The 20,000-nt window shown below is 41.5% G+C and overlaps 1 protein-coding gene across 1 annotated transcript; it reads left to right on the top strand.

Annotated features, from left to right (window-relative positions):
- The first annotated feature begins 244 nt into the window (after nt 1–244).
- On the top strand, nt 245–16,390 carry LOC143277250 (cathepsin B-like). The gene is made up of 9 exons (XM_076582031.1): nt 245–383; nt 2,028–2,183; nt 3,827–4,045; nt 5,124–5,239; nt 7,384–7,468; nt 9,548–9,692; nt 11,305–11,418; nt 12,248–12,376; nt 13,206–16,390. The coding sequence occupies exons 2-9, from the start codon at nt 2,031–2,033 to the stop codon at nt 13,280–13,282; spliced, it is 1,038 nt and encodes a 345-aa protein (XP_076438146.1). The 5' UTR covers nt 245–383; nt 2,028–2,030; the 3' UTR covers nt 13,283–16,390.
- Nucleotides 16,391–20,000: the final 3,610 nt, after the last annotated feature.

Here is a 20,000-nt window from a genome sequence, read left to right as displayed (position 1 = left end):
TCAGGGTCACGTCCCTTGCAAAGGTTCTTTCATTTCCACAGACATGTGTCTGTGTGTTTATCCTTGTCTGAGAAATATGTCACGTGTCCTGACGTTGTGATTAAAAACAACAACAACAACAACAAAACAAACAGATAAAGAAGGGTGTACTCAATAAAGATAAAGAAAGTTGGAGCCAAGTAATTTCTTCGTCAACCTTTGCTTCTCTCACGCGAGTCTGAGTCATTGGGTGGTTCTGGTCACATGTTCACCTCACGTGCCTGTCACATGACATCCATTTGTCACATGAGCGCGTGACTTCGGGACGCAGAACGGTTCACTTCTTCGCCGAATTTAACAATCGATACCTTCTTTACCAAACCTGAGCAGTTGCTGGATATCAGGTAAGGGTAAAGTTAAGATATATGCTACGTATCTAGTACTGTAGTTGGTATGTTTGGTCGATTGCAGTATCAGTGGAGGCTTGATTTTGACCGATTCAGATCAAAATTGACACAGTTGTCGGCTGACTTACTTGTGCTTCAAAAGTGTTCCTCTGTCCGTCAATACGTTTACTTTTGCGTCTTGGATCTGATTGGAGACGATATCACCACCAAAAATAAGTATTCGTACATATTCGTAGACGTGTGTTAAGACTGACTGACTGCTTGTTTGAACTTTTGGTGCAACATTGATTAACACCGTTTTCGGAACTTGTGAAATCAGTTGATTGTCAATGTCATCAAACCGGTTCAAGACAAGAGGCGGAGATATTTCGGAGCTGGGTCTGTTTGTGAATCATAACAGGCAATGCCCTTTAAATGCTATACTCAGTTCATAGGTACTTTGAATAAGTTACTCCGATTCTGAAAACGTCGAGTGATACCTGCCCGCAAATTTACCAAGTATATAACTAGTAATACTAATAGTACTCGTGATCTTGGTTATGAGGAGCGCCTGGCTCTTTTTAATATGCCTAGCCTAGAGTTTAGAAGATTAAGAGGTGATCTCATTGAAGTATATAAGATCATGCACAATATTTATGATCCTTGCACCACCTCTTCCTTGTTTACTATGGCTAACTATGATAAAACTCGAGGGCACAACTTCAAAATAAACAAAACTAATTTCATAACTAACCAGTTCCGCAAGTTCTTTACTAACCGTATCATAAATCTGTGGAATAACCTTTCCTATGACACCATCAATGCACCATCGGTAAACGCCTTCAAAAATCACATTGACAAAAAGTTTAAGGACCATGTATTTTCCACAGAGTTAAATCTTTATTGAGCTGTAGAGAAATGTAGTATACACTATGCCATATTTAAACAAGGGTCTGTTCACAACAAGTGATCCAAAAGCACATAAATGGACACTGATTATGAGGGCAAAAGGCTTTTAGCCTATAGCCAAACATTTCTGTGATTCTGTAACGCGTCCGCCTAGGAAGCGAGAGAATCTGAGCGCGCTGGTTCGAATCACGGCTCAACCGCCGATATTTTCTCCCCCTCCACTAGACCTTGAGTGGTGGTCTGGACGCTAGTCATGTGGATGAGACGATAAACGGAGGTCCGGTGTGCAGCATGCACTTAGCGCACGTAAAAGAACCCACGGCAACAAAAGGGTTGCTCCTGGTGAAATTCTGTAGAAAAATCCACTTCAGTAGGAGTGGTGTGGGAGTAATGCCACTGAAACGGTGCAGAAAAAAAAATTGTAAAATTGTTTTAATAACATTGTAATACATACTCTACATTTCTTCCCCTGTAAAGAAACGTAAAGAATGCTGGTCAAAGAGTGGAGAAGAAATGTAAAGAATATATTAAATTTACAGTGTTGTTAACCAATTCACAAGTTTTTCTGTCTTATAAACAGAAAAGTACAGGGGAGGAAATGTGGATATTTCCAAGATTTTTTGCCAAATGAAATTGAAATAGAAATGAAATATTACAAAATGGAATGAATTAAATAAAGAAGACGTAAATAAATGAAAATAATAAATAAGATAACCCAGTCTCTTCACTTCATGTGTGTGTGTCGATGCACAGAGAATGAAGGTGGCGCTGGTGTTGTCGCTGGTTGCGGTGGGCGTGGTGTTTGCCGCCCCCAATGTCAAGGTCAGACAGTTCTCCATGGTGCCAGACTTCGGCGTGCTGACAGATGAGGAGATTATCTACGTCAACCACGTTCAGTCCTCTTGGAAGGTGAGTTGTTGGTAGTTTTTCTTTCATCGGTTAATTAGCTCTACCCAGGTAGGCAGCCTGTTGTGCAAATGACACCGTGCTTTTAAAGTGCTTAGAGTTCGGTCTCCGTCTGAGGATAGGCGCTATGTTAGTGTTTTAGTATCAGTATCCTTCATTATTCATTCATTGGCAGTGTAGCAAACAGATTTTAGCTCTACCCAGGTAGGCAGCCTGTTGTGCAAATGACACCGTGCTTTTAAAGTGCTTAGAGTTCGGTTTCCGTCTGAGGATAGGCGCTATGTTAGTGTTTTAATATCAGTATCCTTCATTATTCATTCATTGGCAGTGTAGCAAACAGATTTTAGCTCGACCCAGGTAGGCAGCCTGTTGTGCAAATGACACCATGCTTTTAAAGTGCTTAGAGTTCGGTCTCCATCTGAGGATAGGCGCTATGTTAGTGTTTTAGTATCAGTATCCTTCATTATTCATTCATTGGCAGTGTAGCAAACAGATTTTAGCTCTACCCAGGTAGGCAGCCTGTTGTGCAAATGACACCATGCTTTTAAAGTGCTTAGAGTTCGGTCTCCGTCTGAGGATAGGCGCTATGTTAGTGTTTTAGTATCAGTATCCTTCATTATTCATTCATTGGCAGTGTAGCAAACAGATTTTAGCTCTACCCAGGTAGGCAGCCTGTTGTGCAAATGACACCGTGCTTTTAAAGTGCTTAGAGTTTGGTCTGCGTCTGAGGATAGGCGCTATGTTAGTGTTTTAGTATCAGTATCCTTCATTATTCATTTATTGGCAGTGTAGCAAACAGATTTTAGCTCTACCCAGGTAGGCAGCCTGTTGTGCAAATGACGCCATGTTTGTAAAGCGCTTAGAGCTTGGTCTGTGATTAAGGATAGGCGCTATATAGGTATCCATATCATTCATTCAGTCAGCTCTACCCAGGTAGACAGCCTGTTGTGCAAATGACACCATGTGCTTAGAGCTTGGTCTCCTGCTGAGGATAGGCGCTATATTGGTATCCATATCATTCATTCAGTCAGCTCTACCCAGGTAGACAGCCTGTTGTGCAAATGACACCATGTGCTTAGAGCTTGGTCTCCTGCTGAGGATAGGCGCTGTATTGGTATCCATATCATTCAGTCAGTCAGCTCTACCCAGGTAGACAGCCTGTTGTGCAAATGACACCATGCTTTTAAAGTGCTTAGAGTTCGGTCTCTGTCTGAGGATAGGCGCTATATTAGTGTTTAAGTATCAGTATCCTTCATTATTCATTCATTAGCAGTGTAGCAAACAGATTTTGGATTCAGTTTGGCTTTGTGGTTTGTATTCATTCAGACAGTTTTCTGTCCATTCTAGATGTCTGGAATATGTATGAAATTTCATTCTGTTTTGTGTGATATACTAGTAGTACAATGTTAAACTGATGCATTCAACTTTCTAGGCCTATTGGTTTGCTCTGTTTTTGGTGAAAATTTATGGCAGTTCGGTGATGAGACGTTTCGCCATTATTACCCTTGTAGTAGGTATTAACGTGGCGACAGCCTTGAGATGGTCGGCGAGGCTCTAAGCACCATAATTTCACTTCATTAATTTCCTTTCGTACCCATAATTGGTCGTGTACTGCACAGTACCCCTGTCTTGGTTGTTGCCGACAGGCGGGGCGCAACTTCCACCCTAGCCTTGCCGGCGCCGTGAAGCGATGGATGGGCGTGGATATGGAGGCCTCCAGGGACGCCGTCCGGAAGCTTCCGCAGAAGGTGGCCTTGGGGGGTCAGGCCGTGGCCCTCCCCGCGAACTTCGACCCCCGCGAGAAGTGGACCAACTGCCCCACCCTGAAGGAGATCCGCGACCAGGGGAACTGCGGGTCTTGCTGGGTGTGTGTGTGTGTGTGGGGTGTGTGTGTGTGTGTGTGGTGTGGGTGTGTGTGTGAGTGTGTGTGTGAGTGTGTGTGTGTGGGGGTGTGTATGTGTGTGTGTGTGGGGGGGGGGGTGTGGTTGGGTGTGTGTGTGTGTGTGTGTGTGTGCAGAGAGAGAGAGAGAGAGATTGGCGGGGTGTGTGTGTGTGTGTGTGTGTGTGTGTGTGTATGTGTGGGGAGAGAGAGAGAGAGAGAAAGAGAGAATGGGTGGTGGTGTGAGTGTGCCCCTGTGTGGGTGTGTGTGTGGGGTGGGGGCATTGTTGGTGAGTTGTGTTGTGGGTTGCGTGTGTGTGTGTGTGGGGGGGTGGAGGTGGTGGTGGAGGAGGGGGTGTCAGTGTGTGTGTCTGTCTGTCTGTGGGTGTGGATGTGTGTGTGGGTTGGGGGTGTGGTTTGGTTTAGGGGTGGGTGTGTTGTGGGGGGTGGTGGGTGTGTGTGTGTGTGGGGATTGTGGGCGAGTTGTGTTTGTGTGTATGTGTATAGGTTTGTGTGTGTGGGTGGAGGGGTGGGTGGGGGTGGGTAGGTTGGTGTGGGGGTGGGGGGTGGAGGAGGTGTGGTGTCAGTGTGTGTGTCTCTGTCAGTCTGTGGGTGTGCATGTGGGTGTGTGGTTTGGTTTAGGGGTGGGTGTGTTGTGTGTGTGTGAGGGGGGGTGGGTGGGTGGGGGGGCGGGTTGTGGGTATGTGTGTGTGCGAATGTGTCTTGCTGGGTATATGTGTGGGCGTGTGTGACACTTGAGATTATGTGTTGTGTGTGTGTGTGTGTTGTGGATGTAGCTGTATTGGGGCGGTAGTGTGTGTTGTGTGGGTGTGGGGGTGTCATTCTGTATATGTATGTATGTATGTGTGTGTGTGTCTGTCTGTCTCTTTTTCTCTTTGGCATGTTGGGTTATGCTTGCTGTCACTGTGTCGGGCATCTTGCCTAGGCTGCAGCAGCAGATGTAAGTGTAGTGTGTACGGATTTTTGTCCAGTGGCCGCCTGGAGAAACCGAAAACCGAAAAACTGAAATGAAACTGAAACTGGTTGGTTGTGGCATGTTGCAGGCGTTCGGCGCTGTGGAGGCTATGAGCGATAGGATCTGCATCGCCTCCAACGGCTCGGTGAATGCCCACCTGTCTGCTGAGGAGCTGCTTACCTGCTGCGACAGCTGTGGGGATGGGTGAGTGAGTGGAGGGGGCTGGGGGGGTGGGGGGGGCAGAGGGGGGGGAGGTATGATTGTGTGCCTGAGAAACGTCGTCACATATCTGCCAACCATTCCTAATTTTTTAGGATTTTTTTTTTTTTTTTTTTTTTCCCCGGAATTTTAGCACCAGTTCCGATTTCTGAATATTCATCCGAATTTCAATACTTCAACAACAAAAAAAACGACAACAGAAAAGCAACAACAAAAAAAACCCCGTTAGAAACTGAACCTGCTTGCTGGGTCCGTACACCGATCCATGTTTTTTAAACTGGAGAACAGTTCAAAGCGCCAGTGCTGTCTTACCAACATGGCGTTGAGCAGTAAAAGTCGATGCGATGTGGGCAGCAAATCGGCAAAAAAAAAAAGAAGGTTTATCAGCGCTTTTCTTACACAGTATAAGGAACTGTTCATTTATCGATTCACACCACCAACAGAAAGGAGGAGTCTGTGCTGTGCAGACTGCATGCGGGGCACACTTTTTTAATTTTTATTACTCATTCTTTCTTGTTGAAGGGGGAAGAGGCCCCTCGATGTATTCCCTGTGATGAGCCTCTCACCGTGAAACACGTGCTCCTTGACTGTTGGGATCTGCATGACGTTAGACACAGACATTACACCGGCGGTTTCTTTGAAGACCTTGTTTCGTGATGTCCCTCCGTGGGCGCTGATGGACTTCTTGAAAGAAGTGAACATTTTTAATCAGATTTGAAGGTTTTAAACTATGGAAGGTTTTTTTTTTTAACTTTGAGTGGGAAGTTTGAAGTGGTGACTCGTTTTAATTGTTTTTTTTTACCCTTGTAGTAGGTATTAACGTGGCGATAGCCTTGAGATGGCCTTAGTGGTCGGCGAGGCTCTAAACACCATAATTTCATTTCATTTCATTTCATTTGATTCACACCACCACCACTACCCCCTTCCTGAACCTCACTTCCCCGACAGGATTCCTAATTTTGGGTCTGGAAGGTTGGCAGTTTTGGGTTGAGTGAGTTGTGAGGGTGAGGCTAACCTTTTTAAGAGCGTGTGGCGTGTGTCCTGGTAGGCTGACTTCTTGTCTTTGAAAACACCTGTGGGGGTGGGTGTGAGGGAGGGTGGGGTGGGGGAGGGGAGGGGAGGGGATGATTGTTTCTTCCCTTAGCTGTAAGGGTGTGTGAGTTTAATTAAAAGTGCTGCTCTTCAGTTTTCATACACAAACATTTCATCGTTTTCCCTGAGCTGTAAGGATGGGTTAGTTTAATTAAAAGTGCTTCCCTTCAGTTTTCATACACAAGTATTTCATCGTTTCTTCCCGTAGCTGTGATGATGTGTTAGTTTAAAGTGCTGCTGTTCAGTTTTCGTACATAAAGTGATAAACATTTCATCGTTTCTTCCCTTAGCTGTGATGGTGTGTTAGTTTAATTAAAGAGCTGCTCTTCAGTTTTCGTACATAAAGTGATAAACATTTCATCGTTTCTTCCGTTAGTTGTGATGATGGGTTAGTTAATTAAAGTGCTTCCGTTCAGTTGTCGTACATGAAGTGATAAACATTTCATCGTTTCTTCCCTTAGCTGTGATGGTGGGTTAGTTTAATTAAAGAGCTGCTCTTCAGTTTTCGTACATAAAGTGATAAACATTTCATCGTTTCTTCCCTTAGCTGTGACGGTGGGTTAGTTAATTAAGGTGCTGCTGTTCAGTTTTCGTACATAAAGTGATAAACATTTCATCGTTTCTTCCCTTAGCTGTGACGGTGGGTTAGTTAATTAAAGTGCTTCTGTTCAGTTTACATACATAAAGTGATAAACATTTCACGGTTTCTTCCTGCAGATGTTGATGGTTACTATAAGCATCCCTCTCTGTTCAAGGTGAATTTGTTAATGTCGTCAAGCAGTATCAATGACGTACATAATTTTTCGGTATTTTTATATAATGCATTCAAATTAAGAGAAATTGTTACTTCGTAAAACAGTTATTATGTATTTTTTTAGGTCTGTATATTTACACGGATACAATGCACAGGTTGTTGTCTATATTAATGCTTATTTGTTTATGTGTTTTTGCTGAGTTGTATTATGTTTACCTATACCCCCTTTACTAGGGGCTGTGGCCTGATTGTGAATAAACCATTCCAATTCCAATTCCGGCAGATGTAACGGCGGATTTCCGTCAGCTGCCTGGGATTTCTTCGCTAACTCTGGCATCGTGACCGGAGGCCAGTACGGGAGTCATCAGGTATGTTTCTCATCGTCTCGGTCATCATATTATGTTTTTGTTTATCATTAAAACTTTTCCTCAATGTATTCCCTGTGATAAGCCTCTCACCGTGAAACACGTGCTCCTTGGGATCTGCATGATGTTAGACACAGACATTACACCGGCGGTTTCTTCGAAGACCTTGTGATGTCCCTCCGTGGGCGCTGATGGACTTCTTGAAAGAAGTGAACATTTTTAATCAGATTTGAAGGTTTTAAACTATGGAAGGTTTTTTAAACTTTGAGTGGAAAGCTTAAAGTGGTGACTTGTTTTTATTGTTTGTTTTTTTTTACCCTTGTAGTAGGTGCTAACGTGGCGATAGCCTTGAGATGGCCTTAGTGGTCGGCGAGGCTCTAACCACCATGATTTCATTTTACATATGCTTGCTGTGATGTGATCACTGGTTGCATGGATACAAAGCTCAGTGTAAAATGATAGGTGGGTGGGGATGCCCGCCTTAAAAAATCATTTTTAAAAATAGAATCCTTTTTAGAAAAAAAAAAGAAAAGTTTTTCGGTGAAAGAAAATCCATTTATTTACACATACTTAACCGTGACCCACTAGTGCAGACTCTGGGGTTTGACATTCCTGTCCTGTGCAAACTACTACCCACCTATGCGGAGAAAACGAAAGTAGCTACGGGCCGATAACCTCCCGGAAGTAGGTAACACTGCAAACCAATCATTATACACTGAGCTTTGTATCCATAATATAAAGGATTTGGGAGGAGGGGGGTGTTGTCGAACACTGCAAACCAATTGTTATACATAGAGCTTTGTATCCATAATATGGGAAATTTTCTTCCTAAAATTATGTTTAAGTAACATACTTACCGTGACCCAACTAGTGCAGACTCCGGCAGGGGTCTGACATTCCTGTCCTGTGCAAACTACTACCCGCCTATGCGGAGAAAACGAAAGTAGCTATGGCCGATAACCTCCCGAAGTAGGTTACCTCCCCTGTGTATCCCTGACTAGCGCCCTCTTTTTCCGGCAGCCATCTTGACTCCTTTTCCTGTGCTCTTCATATGGCATTTGATAAAAAAAAAAGAAAAAAAGAAGAATCCTTTTTGGAAAAAAAAAAAAAAAATCCTTTTTGGGTAAAAAAGAAAAAAAAAAGAGAAAAGAATCCACTTTGGAAAAAAAAAAATCCTTTTTTCATTAAAAAAAAGAAAAAGAAAAAAAAGGTATGTTTTGGAAAAAAAACAACAACAAACTTTATGAAATGGATACAGTGTAAAATGATATGTTTGCAATTATATGCCAGCCTTGAAAAATCCTGTTTTGGTAAAAAAAAAAAAAAAAAATCTTTTTTTTTTGGACAGAAAAGAAAATCATTTATAATATGGATACGAAGCAGTGATGCCAGAAAAAAAACCCAACCCCCCCCCCAAAAAAAAAACCCAACCCAAACTAAACCTTACTTGGACAGGAAAAAGAAAATCTTTACGATGTGGACACAAAGCTGAGTGTAGTATAACGATGGATGTAGTCTGTATATTTGTATATAGCTATTTCCATTTGGTGCCATTTAATTTATCTTTTTATTTAAATTTTCTGTTCATTTTATTTGTTTGTTGTTTTCTTCTTATGTTGGACATGTGCTGCTGCCAAAAAGAAAATCTCTGTACCAAATTATAGACGAAACGGGTACACAGAATGTAAGAAAAATATACAGACAAGCCGCATACAACAAAATAAGGCCAAATGAACACGCTTAATAGCCAAAAAAAAGCGTAAGACGAGACAGAGCGAAAACCTGACAAGATGGCGTGGAGAGCCTTGGCCAAAGGAATGATTCAGCGCTTATAGCTGTTAGAGGCGTTTGATTGGCTAAGAGCGGGCCAGACAAAAGAGGGGCGTCTTTTCACTGTTAGCCGCGCGAAATTTGGCCAAGCAGAGCAAACCAATAGGCCTAGTTTGCATCAGTTTGACATGGTAAGTATATGTATCACCAAACATGGAGTATAACACAAACTCCTCCCTCTCTGTACCAAATTATAGACAATAAAGTTTGTGGATTGTGTATTGTATTGTATTGTGTTGTGGTGGTGTGCAGGGTTGTCAGCCCTATCTGATCAAGAAGTGCGAGCACCACACGACGGGGAAACTGAAGCCTTGCGAAGGGGACGCCCCCACCCCTCCCTGTGTGAGGACGTGCGAGGCCAGCTACGCCAAGTCCTTCGATGAGGACAAACACTATGGTGGGTGGTGTCCTTATGTGTTTTTTTTTTGTCTTGCTCGTTACGGTACAGCACAGTGCAGCTTCGGTTTCAGTTTTCAGTAGCTCAAGGAGGCGTCACTGCGTTTCGGACAAATCCATACACGCTACACCACATCCGCCAAGCAGATGCCTGGCCAGAAGCGGTAACCCAACGCGCTTAGTCGGGCCTTGAGGGGGAAAAAAAAGAGCAAATAAATGATAGATAAATACATTAAAAAAAAAGAACTACTACCACTAATAATAATATGTATAAGGCGCAAAAACTTGATGCAGTCAACTTTAAGCGTACAAAAAAAAAAAAAATGCAGTGCAGTGCAATGCGTTGTGATACACTACAGTACATTACAGTACACTACAGTACATTACAGTACACTACAGTACACTGCAGTACATTACAGTACATTACAGTACATTACAATTACAGTACACTGCAGTACATTACAGTATACTGCAGTACATTACAGTACACTGTAGTACATTACAGTACACTTCAGTACATTACAGTACACTACACAGTAACAGTACACTACACTATACTATTTATTTATTCATTTATACAGCACAGCACAGCACAGCACAGCACAGCACAGCACAAATGCTACAATACAGCACAACACAATACAATGCAACACAAAACAATATCATACAGTTCAATCTACAGAATACAGTACAACACAACACAGTGCATTGCAATACAGTTCAGTCTATACAATACAACACAAACACAACACAATACAACACAACACAGTATAATACAATACAATACAACACAGTACAATACAACACAATACAATACAATACAACACAATACAACACAGTACAATACAACACAGTACAATACAACACAATACAATACAATGCAACACAGAACAATACAATACAATGCAACACAGAACAATACAATACAATACAATACAATACAGTACAACACAGAACAATACAATATAGTACAGTACAGTACAGTATGATACAATACAACACGACACAATACAATACAATACAGTACAGTATAATACAATACAATACAACACAGAACAATACATTACAATACAACACAGTACAATACAATACAATACAGAACAATACAATACAATACAACACAGTACAATACAATACAATACAGAACAATACAATACAGTACAGTACAGTATAATACAATACATCACAATACAATACAATACAGTACAGTATATTACAATACAATACAACACAGAACAATACAATACAACATAGTACAATACAATACAACACAATACAGTGCAGTACAATGCCATACAATGCAATACAATACAATACAGCACAGTATAATACAATGCAATACAATACAACACAGCACAGTAGAATACAATGCAGTACAATACAGTACAACACAGAACAATACAATACAATACAATACAATACAACACAGTACAATACAATACAATAAGGTACAGTCCAGTACACAACACAATACAGTACAGTGCAGTACAATGCCATACAATGCAATCCTTTATCCAGTACAGTACAGTGCTACAACCACACCACACCACACCACACCACACCACACCACACCGCACAGCACAGCACAGTGCAGTGGTTGACCTGTGTCACAGGAAAGAGCTCCTACTCCCTGCCTGACGAGACGGCGATGATGGAGGAACTCGTCACCAACGGCCCCATCGAGGCAGCGTTCACCGTCTACAGTGACTTCCTGCAGTACAAGACAGGTGTGTACCTGTGTGTGTGTGTGTGTGTGTGTACCTGTTTGTGTGGGTGTGTATGGCCTAGAGGCAACGCGTCTGCCTAGGAAGCGAGAGAATCTGAGCACGCTGGTTCGAATCACGGCTCAGCTGCCGATATTTTCTCCCTCTCCACTAGACCTTGAGTGGTGGCCTGGACGCTAGTCATTCGGTTGAGACGATAAACCGAGGTCCCATGTGCAGCATACGACTTAGGGCATGTAAAAGAACCCACGGCAACAAAAGGGTTGTTCCTGGCAAAATTCTATAGAAAAATCCATTTCGATAGGAAAACAAATAAAACTGCACGCAGGAAAAAAAAAAAAAAGGGTGGTGCTGTAGTGTAGCGACGCGCTCTCCTTGGGGAGAGCAGCCCGAATTTGACACAGAGAAATATGTTGTGATAAAAAGAAATACAAATAGAAATACAAATAAGATATCAATACACAGAGATGAAAGATGTGTGTTGTGTGTCTCGGGTGTGTACGGACACACATAGGTGAAAGATGTGTTGTGTGTCACATGTGTGTGTTGTCAACTCACAGACATGAAAGATGTGTTGTGTGTTGCAAGTTTGTACCAACACACAGAGGTTAAAGATGTGTGTTGTGTGTCGCAGGTGTGTACTGACACACACACACAGGTGAAAGACATGTACTGTGGTGTTTGTCGCATGTGTGTTCTGACACATTGAGTTGAAAGATGCGTGTTGTGTTCCACAGATGTTTACCGACACACAGAGGTGACAAGATGTGTGTCACAGGCGTGCAACCGACACAAACAAAAGGTAACAGATGTGTTGTGTTGTGTGTCGCAGGCGTGTACCGACACACAGCAGGCACGGAGCTGGGGGGTCATGCCATCAAGATTCTCGGCTACGGAGAGGAGAGCGGGGAGAAGTACTGGCTGGTCGCCAACTCTTGGAACCCTGACTGGGGCGATAACGGTGGGTGTGGGTACGGGTGGGTACGGGTGGTGGTGTGGGTGTGTGGGTGTGGGTGAGGGTGTGTGTCTATTGAGAGGAGAGCGGGGAGAAGAACTGGCTGGTCGCCAACTCTTGGAACACTGGGGCGATAGCGGTGGGTGGGTGTGGGTGTTGTGGGTGGTGGGTGTGGGTGGTTGTGTGGGTGAGGGTGTGGGTGGTGGTGTGTGTTGTGGGTGTGTGGGTGAGGGTGTGTCTCTATTGAGAGGAGAGCGGGGAGAAGTACTGGCTGGTCGCCAACTCTTGGAACCCCGACTGGAGCGATAACGGTGGGTGTGTGTGGGTGTGTGTGTGTTGTGGGTGTGGGTGAGGGTGTGTCTCTATTGAGAAAACTACGGATAGGGGAATAGAGAGAAGAACTGGTTGGTGGCCAACTCTTAGAACATTGACTGGGGCGATAAACGGTGGGTGTGGGGAGGGGGGAGGTGGATGGGGTGTGTGGGTGTGGGTGTGGGTGTTTGTGGGGGATGGGATGTGTGTGACTGTGTGTATGTGTGCTTGTGTGTGTGGGCGTTGTGTGCACGGGGGGTGTGTGTGTGAGGGTGGAGGTGTGTTGTATACATGTGTGTGTAAGTTTGCGTGTGTGGTGTGTGTGTGTGTGTGTGTGTGGTTGGAATATGAGAGAGTGTGGGTGTGTGTGTGTTCTTCAGTTTAACAAAGTACCACAGTGACTTTTGAGACTTTGTATGTCCCTGTGTGTGTGTGTGTGTGTGTGTGTGTGTGTGTGTATGCATGTGTGTGCGTGTGTCTGTGAGACTGTGTGCCTTGGAACAATGACCTTTTCTGCTTTCAGGACTTTTCAAGATTCTCCGTGGAGCGGATGAGTGCGGCATTGAATCTCAGGCAGTGGCCGGAATGCCAAAGATCTGAACTGCTCCGCAGTGCCAGTGATCTGAACTCCTCTGGAATTCCAAAAATCTAATTCTGAAGATCTAAACTGCTCTGGAATTCCAAAGGTGTAGACTGCTCCGGAAATCCGAAGATCTCGAATGCTCCGGAATTCCGTAGTTCCAAAGTGCTCAGGCCGTTGTGTTCCCTTTTCCCCTGGCTTGAAATTTAAGATATTTGTGGGGGGTTTATTTGTGTGTGTTTTTTCGTTAATGTGTGAACAGAATTTTTATTAATATCATTATTATAGATATGATACGTGGACAAAAAATTTCAACAAAAATTTATCAATATTATTGTTATTCTTATCGATACTTATGTCGTGCCTATCCTCAAGTCATAGAGACAAAAAGCTCAAAGCTCTTTACAGTCTCTGGAGATGGAGAGAGAGAGATGATGATGATGATGATGATGAAATACAAAATTGTTTATATGTTGCTTCTATAAATGCATAGTGGGTTTGTTTTTTTTCCCCACCACCACCAAATATATCTCTCAACTGACCAGAGCAGTGGTCATTCCTATTGATCGTGAGCACAACGCCAACTGCGTTTGGTGATTTGTATTAGTTACTTGAAATATGTAATGGGTTTTATGTACACCCACACCACAGGGTTTCCGGGAATAAACATGTTTGTTCTTGTTTTGTCTTTTTTGCCGTAGTGCGTGTAGTCAGTTTGCGAACTGATACAAAACTAGCATTGCAGTGTTGGGTTCAAGGTTTCCGTTAGGGTTTCCTGAAATAAACATGTCTTGTCTTGTCTTGTCTAGTCTTGTCTTGTCTTGTCTTGTCTCATAGTGCGTGCAGTTTGCAAACTGTATGAATAATACAAAAACTAACACTTTAGTGTTTGTTTCAGGCTTTCCGTTAGGGTTTCCTGAAATAAACATGTTTTGTCTTGTCTTGTCTTGTCTCATAGTGCGTGCAGTTTGCAAACTGTATGAATAATACAAAAACTAACACTTTAGTGTTTGTTTCAGGCTTTCCGTTAGAGTTTCCTGAAATAAACATGTTTTGTCTTGTCTTGTCTTGTCTTGTCTTGTCTTGTCTCATAGTGCGTGCAGTTTGCAAACTGTATGAATAATACAAAAACTAACACTTTAGTGTTTGTTTCAGGCTTTCCATTAGGATTTCCTGAAATAAACATGTTTTGTCTTGTCTTGTCTTGTCTCATAGTGTGTGTAAAGTTTGCAAACTGTATGAATAATACAAAAACTAACACTAGTGACTGATTCAGGCTTTCCATTAGGGTTTCCTGAAATAAACATGTTTTGTCTTGTCTTGTCTTGTCTCATAGTGCAGTTTGCAAACTGTATGAATAATACAAAAACTAACACTTTAGTGACTGATTCAGGCTTTCCATTAGGGTTTCCTGAAATAAACATGTTTTGTCTTGTCTTGTCTCATAGTGCAGTTTGCAAACTGTATGACTAATACAAAAACTAACACTTTAGTGACTGATTCAAGCTTTCCATTAGGGTTTCCTGAAATAAACTTGTCTTGTCTTGTCTTGTCTTGTCTTGTCTCATAGTGCGTGCAGTTTGCAAACTGTATGAATAATACAAAAACTAACACTTTAGTGTTTGTTTCAGGCTTTCCTTTTGGGTTTCCTGAAATAAACTTGTTTTGTCTTGTCTTGTCTTGTCTTGCCTTGTCTTGTCTCATAGTGTGTGTAAAGTGTGCAAACTGTTTGAACAGTACAAAAAACTAACACTGTAGTGTTTGGTTAAATGATTTCGTCACATGCATTCCAGATGAACGTCTAGCGTAATAATTGTTAGCTCCCCTGACTCTACGCCCCTCCTCCCCCTCATGCCCCCGGCCCCCCACAACCCCCCGCCCCCCACACCTCCCCCATTCACCCACTTTCGTTTGTCAAAAATAAAACTTTTTAGCCTACGGAAAAGAAAGGCAAAATTCAAACCCAGTGCATTTCTTACATGTTTTTAGGATGTGGTAGATTACATGAGACCTTATATCTTTATTGTCATCGTCAATAAGTCCATGATGGAACTAAAAAAAGAAAGAAAAAAGAAAAAAAAAAAAAAGAAGAAGAAGAAAAAAGAAATTGAAATTTGTGATATTATATTTCATACAGTATATTAGGATGTAGAGTGTGACGTGAACCTTTTTCTTTAGCATTGGTTTACAATAATTGTCATCATCAATAACAGTTCATGATGGAATTGGGGGAAAAAAGAAGAAAAAAAAAAGAAAAAAAGAAGAAGTCAAATTTGTGCTATTATATTTCAGTCTATTGTGTAGGACATGATGTGATGTGGACCTTTTTTTTTTTTCTCTTTGATATTGATTTTCAATAATTATCATCATCAATAAACAGCTCATGATGGAACTGAAACAAGAAAAAAAAAGAGACATATTTGTCCTATTACATTTCTTGCAATTTATAGGAAGTGATATATGTTGTGCACTTAAAAAAATAAAAAATTTAAAAAAGCCATTTCACGATAATTGTGGAATGATTTTTGCATGTGTGTGAATAACTTTACCCATGTAGATTTCCGCTCATTTGAGAATGAAATGACGGGCGCAATAGCCGAGCGGTTAAAGCGTTGGACTGTCAATCTGAGGGTCCCGGGTTCGAATCACGGTGACGGCGCCTGGTGGGTAAAGGGTGGAGATTTTTACGATCTCCCAGGTCAACATATGTGCAGACCTGCTTAGTGCCTGAACCCCCGTTCGTGTGTATACGCAAGCAGAAGATCAAATACGCACGTTCAAGATCCTGTAATCCATGTCGGCGTTCGGTGGGTTACGGAAACAAGAACATACCCAGCATGCACACCCCCGAAAACGGAGTATGGCTGCCTACATGGCGGGGTAAAAACGGTCATACACGTAAAAGCCCACTCGTGTGCATACGAGTGAACGCAGAAGAAGAAGAGAATGAAATTTGGTGAGGCGGGAGGGGAGGGAATTCAGAAAACAAACTGTCAGACATCATCTTCATTGGCTGTTTTTGTAATTTGAAACAATGTGCTGAAATATATTTTTGAAAGATACTTTTTTCTTCTGACGAGAAAGTGGAAATCTTTAATAAAGCTTGATGTTTGTGAAAACTGTAATAATTGATTGATTAACTGTATGTGTCATTTACTTCAGAAGCTGTTTTTTTGTACTTTAAAAAAAAAGTTATTGAAATATATATATTTTTATAGATGAGAAATTGAAAATCTCTTTAAAAGTCTGATGTTAGTGAAAATTGTAATGGTTAATTGATTAAACTGTATGTATCGTTTACAGTACTTCAAAAGCTGTTTTTGTACTTTAAAAAGTTGTTTGAATATATTTTTTTTTATAGATGAGAGAGTGAGAATCTCTTTATTACAAAGCGTGATATTAGTGAAAATTGTAATGGTTAACTGACAAACTGTTTGCATCATTTACTTCATAAGCTATTTTTGTACTTGAAAAAAGTTGTTTCAATCTATTTTTATAGACGAGAAAGTTAGAATCTCTTTACAGTCTGATGTTAGTGAAAATTGTAATGGTTAATTGACAAACTGAATCTATCGTTTACATTGTGTACTTCATAAGCTGTTTTTGTACTTGAACAAAGTTGTTGAAATATAGTTTTGTAGATGAGAAAGTAAAAAAAAAATCTCTAAAACTTGATGTTAGTGAAAAGTCACAAACTGTATGCTGAACGTTTTGAGAGCCAACGTCCTTTTGTTGGGTTAACTGGAATAATGTTTTAATGGTTTAAAATGGGATCTCTGTGTATCAATAATAATGTGTATGAGGAGTGAAAGCATTTAAAAAAAAAAAAGCAAACAACAAAACTACATGTCAGGGAAAACTGTAACAAACAGTTTGATAAATTGCACATTGAATGTTTCATAGCCAGTGATGTTTGCGCAGGTTTATTTTTTGGTTGGTGTTCTGTTGTTAGGTTAGGTTAGGTTTGATTTTTTTTTTTCAGGATTTGGAATCAAAATCCCTTGACTTAACTTGCCTTAAGGAGGTTAGTTAATAATGGCTGAGATGATGTCATCAGCTATCTCATCTTGCTTTGTGTGTGTGTGTGTGTGTGTGTGTGTGGTGTGACAGTTTTGTATTCAATGCAGCTGAATTTTTAGTTTGATATTTAGTTGGCCAGTCCTTGTATGACCCTGTGTGGTCTACTGGTCTGTTAGCAACAGTGTCAGTGACAAATGAAATATCTTGTGTATGAACAATAAATTTGATGAAAAAGAAAAAGAAAAAAAAAAAAAAGATTGTGCCCTTGTTGTTCATTATCCTGATTGTCTCTCTGTTTACCTGTGTCTGTATGTAAAGAAATTCATCTGATGTATTGTCTGTCTGCTTACCTGTGTCTGTATGTAAAGAAATTCATCTGGTGTATTGTCTGTCTGCTTACCTGTGTCTGTATGTAAAGAAATTCATCTGGTGTATTGTCTGTCAGCTTACCTGTGTCTGTATGTAAAGAAATTCATCTGGTGTAATGTCTGTCAGCGTACCTGTGTCTGTATGTAAAGAAATTCATCTGGTGTAATGTCTGTATGCTTACCTGTGTCTGTATGTAAAGAAATTCATTTGGTGTAAGGTCTGTCAGCGTACCTGTGTCTGTATGTAAAGAAATTCATCTGGTGTAATGTCTGTCAGCTTACCTGTGTCTGTATGTAAAGAAATTCATCTGGTGTAATGTCTGTCAGCTTACCTGTGTCTGTATGTAAAGAAATTCATCTGGTGTATTGTCTGTCAGCTTACCTGTGTCTGTATGTAAAGAAATTCATCTGATGTATTGTCTGTCAGCGTACCTGTGTCTGTATGTAAAGAAATTCATCTGATGTATTGTCTGTCAGTTTACCTGTGTCTGTATGTAAAGAAATTCATCTGGTGTAATGTCTGTCAGCGTACCTGTGTCTGTATGTAAAGAAATTCATCTGGTGTAATGTCTGTCAGCTTACCTGTGTCTGTATGTAAAGAAATTCATCTGGTGTAATGTCTGTCAGCTTACCTGTGTCTGTATGTAAAGAAATTCATCTGGTGTAATGTCTTGTCTGTTTACCTGTGTCTGTATGTAAATAAATTCATCTGGTGTATTGTCTGTCAGCGTACCTGTGTCTGTATGTAAAGAAATTCATCTGGTGTAATGTCTGTCAGCGTACCTGTGTCTGTATGTAAAGAAATTCATCTGGTGTAATGTCTGTCAGCTTACCTGTGTCTGTATGTAAAGAAATTCATCTGGTGTAATGTCTTGTCTGTTTACCTGTGTCTGTATGTAAATAAATTCATCTGGTGTATTGTCTGTCAGCTTACCTGTGTCTGTATGTAAAGATATTCATCTGGTGTAATGTCTGCCAGCTTACCTGTGTCTGTATGTAAAGAAATTCACCTGGTGTAATGTCTGCCAGCTTACCTGTGTCTGTATGTAAAGAAATTCATCTGATGTAATGTCTGTCTGTTTACCTGTGTCTGTATGTAAAGAAATTCATCTGGTGTATTGTCTGTCAGCTTACCTGTGTCTGTATGTAAAGAAATTCATCTGGTGTATTGTCTGTCAGTGTACCTGTGTCTGTATGTAAAGAAATTCATCTGGTGTATTGTCTGTCAGCGTACCTGTGTCTGTATGTAAAGAAATTCATCTGGTGTAATGTCTGTCAGCGTACCTGTGTCTGTATGTAAAGAAATTCATCTGGTGTATTGTGTGTGAGTGTGTGTGTGTGAGTGAGTGAGTGAGGGTGTGTGAGTGTGTGTGTGTGTGAGTGAGTGAGGGTGTGTGTGTGTGTGTGTGCCGCGCTTATATATATATATATATATATGTGTGTGTGTGTGTGTGTGTGTGCGTGTCTCTCTCTCTCTTTCCTTGTGATAAAAGAAAAGATTGACAGCCATCAAATGAAACCAAACGACAGAGACCAGACTGACCTCTGAGGCCCCAATGAGACAGTCCAGGAAGAAATGGAACTGATGTCAACAAGATCCCAACAACCCACACACAGACTGCCACAGGTAAACATTTTACTGAATACCAAATTCCACTTTTGAGAAAACAAATCACAATAATGTGATCACTCATTCCCTCGACCGCTGGGGTCGTTGGGGGGGACATGAGGAAGATGTCATAGCTCGCCACGCCGTTCTGTTGGCAGCTGTCGTGAGGAGATCTGGCATCGTCATTTTGGTCCATTCCTTGACGTTGTCGGACCAGCTCTTTCTCTGCCGCCCCCGTCTGCGCCCTCCCTCTACAGTCCCTTGCAGGATGGTTTTGGAGAGGGTGTTATGTCGTATGACGTGGCCAAACCATGCCATCTTCCGTCGTTTGACAGTCGCCAGCAGTGGTTCTTGGGGCCCAACAAGGTTGCTGACCAGGTTCCGCACATAGTCATTGGTCTTGTGCTCCTTGTAGGAGATGTGTAGTAGTCTCCTCAAGCACTTGGTTTCGAATGCTTGGATTCTTCTTTCTGTTTCTGCCATCAGTGTCCATGTCTCACATCCATACAAGAGGATGGAGACCACCAGTGACTTGTAGAGCAAGTGATACAAAGTGATAAACCAGATAATCAGTTCTAATAATAATATATAATAATAATGGTATTTATATAGCGCTGAATCTTGTGCATAGACAAATCTAAGTGCTTTCGCACCAGTCATTCTTACGCATGCATAACTCTAAAACTGAAGAAACTGAACTGCATAAAGAGTTCAACCAGCTTTCTACATGACTTTTATTTT

Source organism: Babylonia areolata, chromosome 33 (assembly GCF_041734735.1).
Source record: "Babylonia areolata isolate BAREFJ2019XMU chromosome 33, ASM4173473v1, whole genome shotgun sequence".
Classification (NCBI taxonomy): domain Eukaryota; kingdom Metazoa; phylum Mollusca; class Gastropoda; order Neogastropoda; family Buccinidae; genus Babylonia; species Babylonia areolata.
The sequence above is the reverse complement of the archived record's forward strand: the minus strand, read 5'-3'. Positions and strand labels throughout refer to the sequence as shown.